This window comes from Gadus macrocephalus, chromosome 16, assembly GCF_031168955.1.
Source record: "Gadus macrocephalus chromosome 16, ASM3116895v1".
NCBI classification, from domain to species: domain Eukaryota; kingdom Metazoa; phylum Chordata; class Actinopteri; order Gadiformes; family Gadidae; genus Gadus; species Gadus macrocephalus.
The window spans coordinates 17,030,561-17,045,895 of NC_082397.1; the positions used below are offsets into that span (position 1 = coordinate 17,030,561).

At 45.9% G+C, this 15,335-nt stretch overlaps 1 protein-coding gene across 2 annotated transcripts in view; it reads right to left on the reverse strand.

Moving 5' to 3' along the window:
• Positions 1–15,335, reverse strand: part of lsamp (limbic system associated membrane protein) — a 394,190-nt gene that overhangs the window by 23,484 nt on the left and 355,371 nt on the right. For both annotated transcript variants that reach the window (XM_060074330.1, XM_060074329.1), the window contains one exon: positions 6,976–7,101. In XM_060074330.1, the coding sequence (XP_059930313.1) occupies positions 6,976–7,101 (126 nt within the window). The remainder of the gene's footprint in view (positions 1–6,975; positions 7,102–15,335) is intronic.

Sequence of the window (15,335 nt, forward strand, 5' to 3'; positions counted from 1 at the left end):
CTCTGCACGCAAACAAACAATTCAATGGTGACAGGAAACAGATCCGGGGCCAGTCAAGAGGCGGAGGAACAGCTGTCCTGCAATCCCCCAATGGGCCGATGATGAAGTTATTACACATAAACTCGCACGCAAGAAGCCAACACCTGCCAGCGTGCACCCAGGCGCTGATGCACGGACACAGGTGCACAAGCACACACATGCAAAGACCCACACACACACACACACACACACACACACACACACACACACACACACACACACACACACACACACACACACACACACACACACACACACACACACACACACACACACACACACACACACACAAACTCAGACACACATATGTGCAAACACACGCAAAGCAAGAATGTGGAGCTTACAAGGAGCTGTCACACGTAACTCGGAGAATCAGCAACCCTGTCAGTCACTCTCTCTTTCTGTGTCACCCAACAGGGGTGAGGCCAGTGGGCGTGATCGGCGTGCACATGAGTCTCAACGACCACTCCATTCACTATGGCATCCCTATGGACACACAGACCTGTGTCTCAGTGCGTGGGTTTGTGTGTGTGTGTGTGTGTGTGTGTGTGTGTGTGTGTGTGTGTGTGTGTGTGTGTGTGTGTGTGTGTGTGTGTGTGTGTGTGTGTGTGTGTGTGTGTGTGTGTGTGTGTGTGTGTGTGTGTGAATTGGTGTGTGTGGGTGTGGGTGTTTGACACTGAGCTCCATCTCCCCAAGACAGTGAGAGATGAGGCGCAGGACAGTAAAGTGGCTGCTGTCACACTGTGCAGCAGGGAGTGATAGGGGGGCGAGCGAGAGCGAGGGCGAAAAGGGACCCGGATACACACTGGGTCGATGGACAAGGGCGGGGGGAGAGCACGAAGGAGAGGGACGGGGACAGGGACAAGGAGCGAGAGGGAGAGAACCTGTCTGGGCCGAGACGTGATTGAGCAGCGATATCACTGCAAGGGTGGTGTAGGAGAACATAGTGTTCATCTTCGTCCCTCTAACAGCCCCCCCCCCCCCCACACACAACCATCTTACCCTCCCTCACGCGCTTATCCCATCCCTCCAACCCTGGCCTCTCTATGTTATGGCTTCCCACTCGGATTAAATCACAAGGCCTCGGTTGGTGGGCGGCTGACCAAATAACAGGGTTTGGACCAATGTCCCCGGTGCACTGTTGTCCCCGGTGCCATTAAAGCGGCTGCCCCCAGATTTATAGTCCGCAGTGAAGGTTTAAAGCGCTTCGCGTCAACGAACAGGCCGTCGGCCATTCCATGGTTCTACAATTCCCAAACAACAGTGTGTTAAATCAATTATTAAAGCCGCCATTGAAGGGGAAAAATCTCCGTCTTGTTTTACCCTTCCAAGGGGAACACAAAAGAGAAAGCATGTTAACAGCTGCAGATCATCCACATTCTACCCCCCATTAGCCCTCCGAGCGACCGCTGCCGAGCCTGTGCCCAGCGGAGGCCAGGGACATGACACCTGCAGGGGGGTTGGGGGGGTTGGGCTGGATGAACGGGCGAGCGGCGGTGCACATGGGACACCAGCTACCAGCCTGTCGGGGGGGCCTGGCCGGCCTACTTTAGCTGCAGCAGCGGCAGCAGCAGCCTCTCCAGAGGGCCCAGATGTTTGTGGTCATGGTCAGGAAGAGCGGCGGTACCCACGAGAGTCGGCCGCGGCCCGTCGGCTCGAACCTGACAAGTCCCATTACCCCGGGGGAGTCCCACGCACCCCAGAACGGATAATTGAACATTAATTAACGACATTAATTAACGGCGCTACAACAGCTAAGGATAAGAGTGATTGCACATCTAATGAAACCGAGCCATTTGCATAATAAAGCACCATTTGTCCTCCTTTCCCTTTCGTCCCTGAGGCGAGGATGACTTCTGTCTGCTGCTGCTGTTTCTCTTCCGCGTTGGTCTGGCTGATGCCTCGAGGGAGATGGGCTGGGAGGGAGAGGCTGTGTCTAAGGGGGAGAGGGGGGGGGGGGGGGGGGTATCATGCAATTTTCATACTTCGTCTAATTTCTATTTCGGTGTTTCCGGAGGCATCCAAAGAAGAGTAATCGGCTTGACCCTCGTTTCCAAATCTCTCATCCGGTCCTGACACACCTGTAGAGGGAGGCAGTGGTCCACCCCTCGCCTGCCTGCTCTGACCTCAAAGGCAGGAGAGTAACCTGCGGGTCACAGGTTTGTGCTAACTGCGCAGACAGAAATGCATGTGACAGGCCTACTGCACCTGACCCCACACACATTAACCTATCTGCACATCCTGTTGACTGCATATCCTTACAAAAACGATGCCTCTCTTTTTCTCTCTCTCTGCTGTCTCTCCCATTCTCTTGATCTCCACTTTCTATTCTCTCTCTCTCTCTCTCTCTCTCTCTCTCTCTCTCTCTCTCTCTCTCTCTCTCTCTCTCTCTCTCTCTCTCTCTCTCTCTCTCTCTCTCTCTCTCTCTCTCTCTCTCTCTCTCTCTCCCCCTCCCCCTCCCCCTCCCCCTCTCCTATTGATCTGAAGTTTGAGCGAACCTCTCGTCAGGTCAATATCCACCATGGTGCCCACGATGATGGATGCTGGATCAAAAGTTTGTTGAGTTCAAACTACAAGAATATAAATATAGGATGCCTTCCCTTTCGCCACGGACATCGTGGTATATCATTTCATTTTCAGAGTGAATAACTTGCTTGGGTTTGTTTCTTCTCTTTCTTCTGCACGCACCTATCAAATTACCATCCTCTATATGCCCCCGGTTATTGGGCAGACCCAAACAGAGCAATTAAAATCTAATTTCACTCCCGGTGGGCATCAGCGGTGGCAATAACAACGGCAAATAGAATAATAATGCTAGTGAGGAGAGCGGAGGAAGCACAGCATCTCATCTCTGGACCCCACAGGGGGAGAAAAAAGCCATAATCATTGTGGACACCTTCAGGAAGGCAGCCATTAACAACGCCGCCATAAACAAAGGTACGGCAATTTAGACAGAGTCTCAACACTCTCCAACTGTTTCCGACGCCTCATCTGTCACTCAAGTCATTAAGGGGTTTTTGTTTTGGCGTTGTTGTTGAACACTTTCGGTGTTATGGATTTTTCAAACAATAAGTAATTCATTATTTATTTTCGCTTTGACCTCTGAGGAAAAGAGGTGCCGCAGAGGAAATTTTACAACGCAACACTTTCCGGAGTCGACAGATTGTTCACGGCATGAATTCTGTCGCCTTTCAGGGGCTGGTACATCAGAGCAGCTAGTCGCTTTTTAGTGCTTGTGTTTGTCAGCTCGGTTCGTTATAGCTTGGCCTTTTATGGCTTTATTGGCCTAATTTACATGAAATTATTTATTGCTTGCTACTATCGTCCACATATATATATATATCCCCTAGGAGAGATTGACTATGACATTTAGTCACGCCAGACGATAAAAACCCAGGCAACCATATAATGCCACACTATGAGTCTGTTGAGACGATGTAATGGATGGAACGTCGATAAAAACATAGGTGACAATTGAACTTCGTGACATAGGTGACAAACCGCAGGTTGCCTTTGAGGGGAGACGGGCAGGTCTCATCATGGTAGCACCACTGTAACATTGTAACTAATCCATGATCACAGATCCCTTCAAGTTTACACTCCCTTCCAACCACCTGAGTAAGCTCCACAGCTTACCATCAAAACTGGACTCAAAAACCGCCCCCTCTGTTGTGCTGTCAATCTGGCTTAGGCCCTCCCTTCTCCCCCCTATAGGCACTGCATGTTTAAAAATACATAAATATATATATATTTGTGTAGGCATATTTATTTGTTATATAACCAAAATACCAATATGAATATATAAAATATATGTATATCATTGTTCTTATGTATAAAGATTTCTATAGTAAAGCGTCTTTGAAATATTGAATTGATTATTATAATTATAATTATTTGAAGATAACATGTAGAGGGGCGGGGATTATTGTGATATCGTTTAAGACTGTGAAGCTACATTAGCATTAGCTTTTCCTATTATAAAAATGCTCAAAGATTGTTTACAACTGCGATAAATAAACCAATAAGCATCGGCGGACCGTTTGTCTTGTTTTTATTGCAAATTTCTAGGACTGGCAGATATTTATTTTAATTGAATATAAAACCAGTCATTTTATAAAAAGGTTTGTCACACACACACACACACACACACACACACACACACACACACACACACACACACACACACACACACACACACACACACACACACACACACACACACGTGAACTGGGAAGTTTTTCTTTTCTTTCTCATTAAAACAAAGAAACTGTACTAAGTGGACAACGGCAACACAAAGGATGATCTGTTCAGCCCTGTTGCTGTGGCTTGTTGCTTCTCAGGCTTGTCTACTTTTTAATGGTCCTTTCCTGTTTGGAGTTTTTTCTAAATTGAAGTCAAGTTATGTGATGGAAAGGCAGGAGAAAGCTACGTGAAGATGAATGCTCGCCTTCAGAGGAAATATGCTTCTCTGTCTTTCGTTCAGGACGAAAATACAAATGACAGATCTCAGTAATGAAACATGAAAAACATGAAATGATGAAGTGGAGTCTTTACAGAAACTGCTGGATAGCATCTCCCCATCCATTATGCAAGTCCTTCTCTGAATATGCTTCTGTTCACTTTAACACTATTGTTATGCACAATGCTATTCTCTGAAGCAATAGCAAAGCGTATCTACTGTGTATGTTTGTGTGTGTATCTATATGATGTTTGTGTGTGTATGTGTGTATTTACTGTATGCATATTGTATGTAAACAAGAACACACACACAAACACAAACAAGGACACTACATATCTATCGCACATCTATAAATACAGATACACTAATTTATGCTAACATATTCTTTTCACAAGCAACCCAAAAAAGACACAGGGTTGTTTCTCATTGTTTTGCAGATATTCTTTACGTAGCACAGTAAATCTATCTCAATCTTATCTTATTTTTTGTTAAAAAGGCAACTCCTTGTAGAATAAAGTCCCTCACAATAAAAGTGACATTGCGACTAGTTGTACTACTACTACAAGTTATTCCTGTGCCTACCTCTCTGGTTGCGATGGGTGGCCCACTGTTGGCATTTCAAACCTCATTTGAGTTTAGCTCCGAATAACTGTTATTCAGTGTCAGAGGAGTTGTGTATTAACAACTCAAATGTGTGTTTCTGTGCATGCCTGCGTGCGTGCGTTGTGGGTGTGTGCGTGTGCATGTGTCAGCTGGTGTGCGCATGCATGTAGCAGGTTGACCTTTGCTTTGTCTGTGAGCGTCTGCGAAGAAAAGTGGAGGCTAGCTGCTGTTAACCAGCTACCAGCTAGCTAGCGCAAAAAAGAAAGAATGTCAGGTTGCTAAAGCGAGGAGCGTGTGTGTGTGTGTGTTTGTGTGTGTGCGTGTGTGTGAGGGGGGTAAGTCTGCGGGCTGCCAGACATCATTATCTCTCTCAGCAGTCCCGCATGCCGCCGCCCCAAACGCCGGGCTTCGACAATGCATTCTGGGGGATTGGACACCTGAGAAACAAGTGGGAGGAAAGAAATAACAACGGTCCAGAAGACTCACAAACTGCCTGGTGACCGCCTCCCCACAGGCACACACACACCCACTCACATGCCTGCATTTGTGCAAACACACACATGCTCAATCCCCCCCCCCTCCCCACACACACACACACACACACATAATGTGCCGGTCAGGCCAGTGGTGGGATGCTGTGCTGTATGCTCCCTGCTTATGCAGCCCAGACCCAGTAAAGCACAAAGCTTTTATAGAGGTTGGTCGGCCCACATTCAAATATGGTAAGAGAAAGATTGAGAATAGAAGGAGCTATGGGGCTATTTAGTCAAATCAGAAAACAAATTCAAGGTATTCAGTTTACACGTGTCCCCCGGGCACATGTAAACTCAATACCTTGAATTATTTTTGTGATTTGACTAAATAGCCCCATTGCTTGTGTTTGTTGTTGATTCTTGTTCTTACAAAGAAAGGACGCAGATCGCTGCGACTTGCCCTGTGAGGCGAACAAGAAAAAATAAAGAAAATAAAAGCAACAGGGACGGATTCAAAGCGGTGGACAGGATTAGGCTGTTCAAACTGACTCCCTTTAGAATCCACAAGCAAAGGGTGAACGGAAACGAAAAGGCAGAAGCACCTACATATCAGGTTTATTGGGCTGCCATGTGTGGCAGGCGGATTTAGTTGAAAAAACAGTTTTGGAGATCTGATAAGGGGGGGGGGTCACATTAATTGATAGAGACACTGAAGAAGAACGACTTTCAATCAGAGCCCGGATGTTATCAGGGCCGGAGCGCTGTCTGTCGGAGCGTCTCCATCCATCACACTCGACGCTTATCAGCCGTCCGGCACATGTTCAATCCCCCCGCTGACATCCAAGATTAAATCCAACCAACATATTTCACTTTTGCTCCCCTTTCCTCTGAGTTATACGCACCTAATGTTGAGGGGCTTTACCGCAGTTACATACACTACGTGGGTTGCTATGGGGAGCTCTGTAACTCTCTCTGCCGTCACCGCCCGCCACTCGATCGCTACCTGGCGTCTCGTTTGCATGTTGTTTTACGCGTGTCTGTACAAGGCGTTCTCTGTGTTCCCTGTTTAATTCATGTGCTGTGTGGTCCACCCGTGGTAATACATTCCCTCTCCAGAGGAATCTAATCTCCCGCGAATAGAAAAGAAAAGCCAAACAGCCCTTGTAGATGGGTTTTGCGTTTGATGACTCTCCCTGTAGGTTAAACACACATGCAATCGTATGCATCACCTCTTATTGGCTGTTGATACCACACACCTGTCCTCGATCGAATCAACAAAACCTGAAAGCTTTTGGTTTTAAGGATAATATCGCTGTGAAAGCGCCACTGTTTGGAGCTCCTTTGGAAAGGCCCCACATCAGAGGGGCGCCGACCGGCGAGCAGCCCAGCCTGCAGCCTCACCTGAGGGGTTGAGCAGTCGCCAGGTGATGGCGGGGTCAGGCCTTCCGGACGCCAGGCAGCTGAGCGTCACGTTGCTGCCCTCGTTCACCGTGATGTCTTCCGACACCTTGTAGATGTTGGCTGGAACTGGAGATAGACAAGAAGAAAGGAAAGAAGGCGGATGAGGTTGTGTGGCCATGACAGGGTTGCGTTGTCCGATGTTACCTTGATTTCAACACACGGTGGTCGCACCGGAATGGACGAGGCTGATCAGAGATAAGGTCAGAACATAACCTGAATGGATAGCAGTTAATTAATAGTGTGTCAACCCAGAAATATGGACGTTAAATGGTAAATGGACTGCATTTATATATCGTTTTTCTAACTCAAAGTGCTTTACAGTATTGTCTAACATTCACCCATTCACAACCAGCTCGGAGGAGCCGGGGATCAAACTATCAACCTTCCGGTTATCAGACAACCGGCTCCACCTCCTGAGCCACATGCTGGCCCTATGCTGATAACTTTGTTGGATATATATCTAAATATATTTACTATTATAAAAGGACTCTGTATGTTTGTATATGTATGGATGTACTTTTGTCCTCGGATTTTTCCAAGCAATCCTTCGCCCGACGGACTCCACGCTTGGTGTGTGTATTGCTGAGGGCCCAAGGACGTCAGTGTGTAGTGTGAGGTTGTTTGGGTGTGTGTCTAGAAAAGGCTGCAAGCAGCAGTACTGGAGGCCATGCACTCTGCCCGCTCCGAACAGGCACTGCATTAGTTACAACAAAATGAGTAATGTCTGGAAAAAAGGCTAATCCGTGCCTTTACTGATCATTTATCATAAAGAACGAGTTTTGTGGGAAGCATTCTGGGAATAACGACGGACCAGAAGTCTGGGATTAAATGACTTTTATTTCCTCTTCCCAGAATCCAGACTCATGAGAGCTTTGCCCATTTCATGGGGAGACCCATAAAAAAGCATTTCACGTATTAGTTGTGACCATGCATTTATGTGTGTGTGTTTGTGTGTATGTGTGTGTATGTGGTTGGTTTGTCGTGTGCAAAACAAATATTTAAAAGGAAAGGAGATGAGAAGAGTGGACTCCCACACACACAACAAAACGGCCAGCAACCACAAACCAACAAACACACAGGGGGAGATGCTGTGTGTGTTTGTGTTAGTACATCTTAGAAATATACAGAGAGAGAGCAAGGGAGAGGGAGAGGGAGAGGGAGGGAGAGAGAGCGAGAGAGAGAGAGAGAGAGAGAGAGAGAGAGAGAGAGAGAGAGAGAGAGAGAGAGAGAGAGAGAGAGAGAGAGAGAGAGAGAGAGAGAGAGAGAGGGAGATAGAGAGAGAGGGAGATAGAGAGAAGGGAGATAAAGAGGCAGAGAGGGAAAGCCTCTACCCTGGCAAAATAAATAAAAAAAGACCTCAGTTGAATTAAGATCACGAGGTACGCAGCACACAGTTTTAAAGCGAGTCAGCAGCTGAGATGCAATCAATCCTGGAGGAGAAGAAAGGGCATACATCACAAAGTTTTCCTCCCAGACCGTGGGTGGTGCGATCGGGGAGGAGGGAGGGGTGAGGTGGTAAAACGGTGAAAGTTCTCCCATGAAGATGCAAGTGGGCAGAAGTGTAAATAATAATCCATCACCGTGCAAAATATGATTCATAGGACACTGTGAAATATGGAGCGGGGAAATGGTATAACAAATGTTAACTACTTTCATATTTCACTCGGATCACACACACTGTGGGAGACACCACACAATGCTGGCGGAGGTTGAATCCACCCAACATGACACTTGCTCCCGCATTCAAATACTCTCCCCCCCGGTTCCACACATTTCAACAAACACAACACTGTGTCTTTGTGTGCTCAATGCAGAAAAGCTCCCCACATAGACAGACTTGGACCACCACAATCCATTTGAGTTAGCGTGTGCATTTTTCATCGACAGCCAATGTGAGCGGATATTTATCAAGCAAATTATGAGAAATGTGGTCATTTTCAAGTCAGATGCAAACGACTTCGGTCTCGGGTCAGTCTGTAGTATATGATTTTTGCTGACTGAAACCCGGGCATGCCCAGCAGCTTATTCTGGGCCCCATTCGATTAATTTAGCTAGGGAGGACGGGGTTGTCCTTTTTAATATTACACTACATACATTGTGGACACAGAAACACTATGTTGACTGTTTTGCTGTCTATGTCTGCGCCATCTGCTCAGTTTGTCGTGAGTGCAGGCCTAGCCTATCTGTTAAGTGGTGGTAGCATGGCGATGTAAGGAGCTGTTGTTATATTGGATTTGCTCCATAAATGTTTTGGGTGAGATGAGTGTTTGTAGACCTGTAGGTGGGCCCATTGATTTAATGTGTGGGGTAATGAGAAAGAAACATTATTATTAAACATGTTGATTTTTACAATTGAGATTAGCTACAGTTTCGCCTTTTTGATGACGTCATATACAGTCAACCCACGGAAAATATTGCCACTACACCACTGATTCACTCCAAGTATCTCTCGGTAATATGCGCTTCAGGTGACAAACAGACATGCTAGCTGAAGAATGTGTCAGTGGCTGTAACATTATAATCATATTTCCAACTGCAAAAACAAAAGTCTGTAATCAAACTTTTTGTATTTGCCAAACAGAAAAGCAAAGTTCGAACCGCACCTTTCTGCTAATTAAATAACTCTTTGATAACTCCTTTTTATTAAACAACCATTTAATAAAAATGAAGGGCTTTTATGTTCCCACTAGTAGCTTCTTCACAGTCTGTATCCTCTTTGAGGATTTATACTTTTATGTCATAAAAGTTAAGACTGCTTTATAGGTCCGTTGCAAATCTTTTCCCTTCTTACTGAATATGTATAAAAGCTCTCAAAAGAGGGACTGATGCAGTTAATGTTAAAATACTGCCAAATAATAACCATGGGAATGACTACCAATCTATGACTCAGGCACTATCTCAGCACTGCAACATGAATAGCAATCATATTCGTATGATAGCAATTGTAACTGGTTTTAATCCCATGGTGGCTAAAGACTAGGGACAGGTGCCTGAACCGACTAATAGATTACCAGAAAGATAATTATAGTCTTTACTTAAAATGGGTGTAATAGTGCTGGCGGCTGTTCTCCAATCTATAATTTTTCACATTTACTCAATAATTACAATAATAATGATTGACATTATTACTATTAATAAAGATAATGATAATTGTAACAATTCATAATAATGATGGACCTCATTGGTATTCCACCTTTTGAAAGATAAGTGTCTGATCAAAGAAAAGCAGGCACAGTCAAAGCAGGAGCAGACACAACATGGGTTATCATTATAAGGATCTGTGATCACCTTCAATAAACAAATCTTGTTTACTGCCTTGTTTGTACAGACTACAAAGCTGTACCAGGGTATGCCACACCGCACGCCGCACCGTCAACCAAAACCCTTGACTTTCTAACATTGAATTATGGGAGCTGATATCTACGACTCCCACTCAATATAAAAAAGGGAAAAGCATTTTAAAAGGCTGAAAGCCTAATAAAAACGTAATAAAATAGAAAAGGGTATAGAGATATTTCAAGACTCTTTCCAGAGAATTGTCAAGTTTTTTTGTTTTTTATTCTCGTGCAAAATCACTTGTGGAAAATCACCAATCACCTAAACTTTCTATGGGGTTTAACTTGTTAAATGGGTAGTTGAAGCCTTCAGGCTTTTGTGGCACAGACAAACATGCCCCCCTTGACCGCAGGCCCGCCTGCACCGACTGTCTGGGCACTGTTGAGAAGAACCAGGTGAAAGCAGAACCAGTTGAAACCAGGGCCTAGAACCAGGTAAAACCAGAACTAGGTGTAACCAGGCCCCGGTAACCAGGTGAAACCAGGCCCAGAGAACCAGGCCCCAGAGCCAGGTGAAACCAGAACCAGGTCAAACCAGGGCCCTGAACCCGGTGAAACCAGGCCCCAAGAACCAGGTGAAACCAGGCCCCAGAGCCAGGTGAAACCAGAACCAGGTCCAACCAGGGCCCAGAACCAGGTGAAACCAGAACCAGGTCAAACCAGGGCCCAGAACCAGGTGAAACCAGGCCCCAAGAACCAGGTGAAACCAGGCCCCAAGAACCAGGTGAAACCAGGCCCGAAGTAACAGGTGAAACCAGACCCCAAAAATCAGTTGAAACAAGGCCTGAGAACCAGGTTGAGTGAGGAGTGTGTGTGAGTGGGGGGGGGGGTTACAGATGTTTGATGCACCACCGGATAGAGGAAACATATTTAAACGTGATAAGCCTGGGTACATTGAATTGAAACAGCTGCCTCATTCGTCCCCTGTACCAGACATGGTTTTCAGAGAAACGATATTTCACTGTCGTGCTCAGATTGCTTTTGCCAGCAAAGTTATTATAAAGATGTGTCTGCTATAGCTGCACTGGCAGGCCCACTAATGTCTAACACACACACACACACACACTTACACACAGGCACGCCCACACACGTACAAACACATACACATACAAACAAACAGGGTAACGGTTTACTTTCAGTGTTTAAGGTGAACCATCTCTCTAATACCAACTGACAACTGAGCCACGATGTGGCCCAACACCATTTTAAATGAAAATACACAGAGTTATTCTCGGGCAACAAATGGCAGAGCCAAAATGAAGATGTTTTACCAAGATATGGTTAGAAGAGGGGTTGATGGCTATGTGAGTGTGTGTGTGTGCGTGTGCGTGTGCGTGTGTGTGTGCGTGGGTGTGTGTGTGTGTGTGGGTGTGTGTGTGTGTGTGTGTGTGTGTGTGTGTGTGTGTGTGTGTGTGTGTGTGTGTGTGTGTGTGTTCATGCCTGTGGATGTGTGGGGAGGATATGTGTGTGTGCATGGCAACAAGATCAAGGTGACAACGAAGGCAATTGGATTTTTGTTTCGTAAAAATAAAAGCAGATCCCCAACCAAACACAAAGGTTACGTTGTAGAGGGAAGTGTCGGGTTGGAGGGGCTCTCCATAGAATAGATGATGGAAGTATTACTCCAAAGGATACACTGATAAAATGTAATAAAGTTTGACAGAAACGGGCTGCTCCCAAGACTGATAACCTGGTCATTTCTATAAGCACAACTGGCAGAGGAGAGATGAGAAAGGAGAAAAGGAGAGGAGAGGAGAGGGGAGAGGAAGGAGAGGGGAGAGGAGAGGAGATGGTAGAGGGGAGATTGGAGGAGAGGAGGAGAGGGTAGGGGAGAGGGAGGAGAGGGGAGAGGAGAGGAGATGGTAGAGGGGAGATTGGAGGAGAGGAGGAGAGGGTAGGGGAGAGGGAGGAGAGGGGAGAGGAGAGAAGGGAGAAGCGGGAGGAGAGGGGAGAGGAGAGGAGAGGAGAGGAGAGGAGAAGGGACGAGAGGGGAGATGAGAGGAGAGGAGAGGAGGGGATAGGAGAGGAAAGGAAAGTAAAGGAGAGGCGGGAGAGAGGGGATAGGAGAGGAGAGCAGAGAGGAGAGGGGAGGGAGAGGGGAGTGGAGAGAGGAGAGAGGAGGTGGGAGAGATGACTCAAGGGGAAGAGAGGGGATGAGAGAGAAGTGAGAGAGATGAAGAGCAGAGGCTCTAAACGAAACAGGAGGTGACCATAGATGAAGAGAGCAGAGGGGGAAGCCGAGATGAGAGAGGGGGGAGGGAAGGAAGGGTGTCACAGGTGAGAGAGGAAAAGTGGAAAAAGGAGGAGATGGGGAAGGAGAGTAGATGAGGATTGGAGTGGGAGGAAGGAGAGGTGAGGAGTGGTGACAAAGGGATGGAGCCAGACTAAGGGGTGGGAAGGCGAGGAGGAGAAGCACGAGAAGAAAGCAGTGAGCACCAGCGCAGAGGAAGGAAGTGTGAAAGTCATTTCAGCCCACACAGGCGGGAGTTCATAGTCCCCGGTTTCCAGCTGTCAGGACGAGAAATGAAGAATGGAGGGAATTGTATTGTTAGCCATAGGTCAACGTTCAATGAACAGTGTTGGAAAGGGCAGCCTTTTGAAAAGCGGTCTACCTCTCTAACTGCAAAACAGACAAATACCAAAGAAATACACTCTGTATCATATCGCTCACATATATGTCCACACACACATTATCGTAGAGCTACCTTACAACTATAGGCACTGGCAGGCACACAGACACACACATACGCACAGGCACACACAAACACACATGCACACACAAACACAATTAGAACACATCAAGCATAAAGAAAATAAAGCATGCAAAAAAAGATGCATGCAGAGCACATATACATATATACAGTTTGTATATATATATATATATATATATACATATATACAGTTTGTATATATATATATATATATATATATATATATACATATATATATACACACACACACACACACACACACACACACACACACACACACACACACACACACACACACACACACACACACACACACACACACACACACACACACAAAATAAGGACACAGCATGCATAAAGAAAATAATGCACGAAGATGCATGCAGAGCACACAAATATATATGTTTCCACACACACAAACACACACACGCACACACACACACACACACACACGCTAGAGATAATTAATTTCCTAATTTATTCTCATTTAATTTCATTTTCCTCAGGACTCTGCAAAGTTGGATGAATATGCTCCGTGTGGAATTACACTCAATTACGTGATGCTCACGAGCTGCGTGGGAAACATTCCACCTCCCTGGGTCTGTCAGCCCGCTCCAGCAGCCCCGGCTCCTATCCGATTCACTATCCCACTTTTTTGGTCGTTATGCCTGGATTGTCAACATAATTATCTCCAATAAATCCTCAATCACACCGCAACCTTTCCTTCAACCCTCATTTCAAACTTGAAAGGGGTAGAGAACTGACGAGGGAAGACAAATAAGAGATGGGGGAGGGGGGGTAGGGGTGATAAGAGCGCGAGACACAGTGTGAGCGAAAGTAATTAGGGAAGCAGTGTGTGAATGTGTGCGTGCGCGTGTGTGTCTGTTCGTGTGTGTTAGTGTGTGTGTGTGTGTGTGTGTGTGTGTGTGTGCACGCATTTGCATGTGTATGTGTGTGCGTGTGTTTTTGTGTGGATATGTGTGCGTGTGTGCGTGGTCCCAGCAGGGACTCAGGCACGGGTGTACTCAGGCACGGGAATAACAGCCAATCAGTGCCGGCCGTGCCACTCACACTCTCCTCTCAGATCAGAGACACCTCCTCTACCGCGCTCCCCCTGACAGGGCGAGAGGACACTCAAACAGGAAGTTACGTGGGGTTGCTAGGTGACCAACAGATACAGCACATCTAGTGTGGAGTTCGGTAATAAACATGCAGTTTACACATAAACCCCATATCATTTCCACAAATAGTTGTGCATGGAATATGGCGAGTCGTGCATGACAAAAATAGGATATATCATGAAAAAACGTGGCACAGCACTAAGAGCAAGCGTCACCCATAACCTGCATGGTCCACAGTTTAGTATAAACGTCACATGTTGTAGATCAGGGCTATTCAACCTCCTTAACAAGTGGGCCGAAAAGGAAAACCACTGAGGGTTCATGGGCCACACAGAGTAAAACTACGTGAATGAATCGCTACAAATAAATCGTACTTAAAGTAGTGTTAACTTAATATATATAATACTACTGCATGGAATCAACTTGTCAGACGCATTCCTTCCTTCACTTTTAATCGTATCATTATAAAATATTTTGTTCTCACATATTTTGAACACGTATTTCGAATTCAACAATGTTGTTTGAATCATCACAAAACAGAACTACTGTACATATGAGACATTTTGAGCCAGTGAGTCAGTGAGAAAGATTGCACTGCCTTGTTTGCCTAGTTTGGCTCATCCTGAGACACTCATGCAGCTTCTCATAGGTCATGGAGCAATGTGCCCTTGTTCTGATGGCATTCATATGAGAAAAGCTAGACTCGCACGTATCGGTTGAGCCAAACATTGTCAGAATAAGTGATGCCAGTTCCTGATTGTGGGGTACTGATACCTGCTAGTATCACCGGCTACACACAGAAACCTGATTTGCATGCAACTATGTTTCTCCTTTATTTTATTTATTTTTTGCATGCAACCTCTTGCGGGCCAGAAAAAAAGTAAGAGGGGCCGCATTTGGCCCACGGGCCGCTAGTTGAATAGGCCTGTTGTAGATGATATAAGAAAATTCAGTTAATAGTCCAATAACTCTATATTGAATATATATGAATATGTTCTTAATAACCTTAGTAAGTGTGACCTTACTCAATGTTGACATGTCAAGTGAGTGTGAACTCACACTAAACCAAGACAAGGTGGACACTAGAACTGATACTCAATGGTGGACTAAACAGATAAAGTGTAACCAGGCAA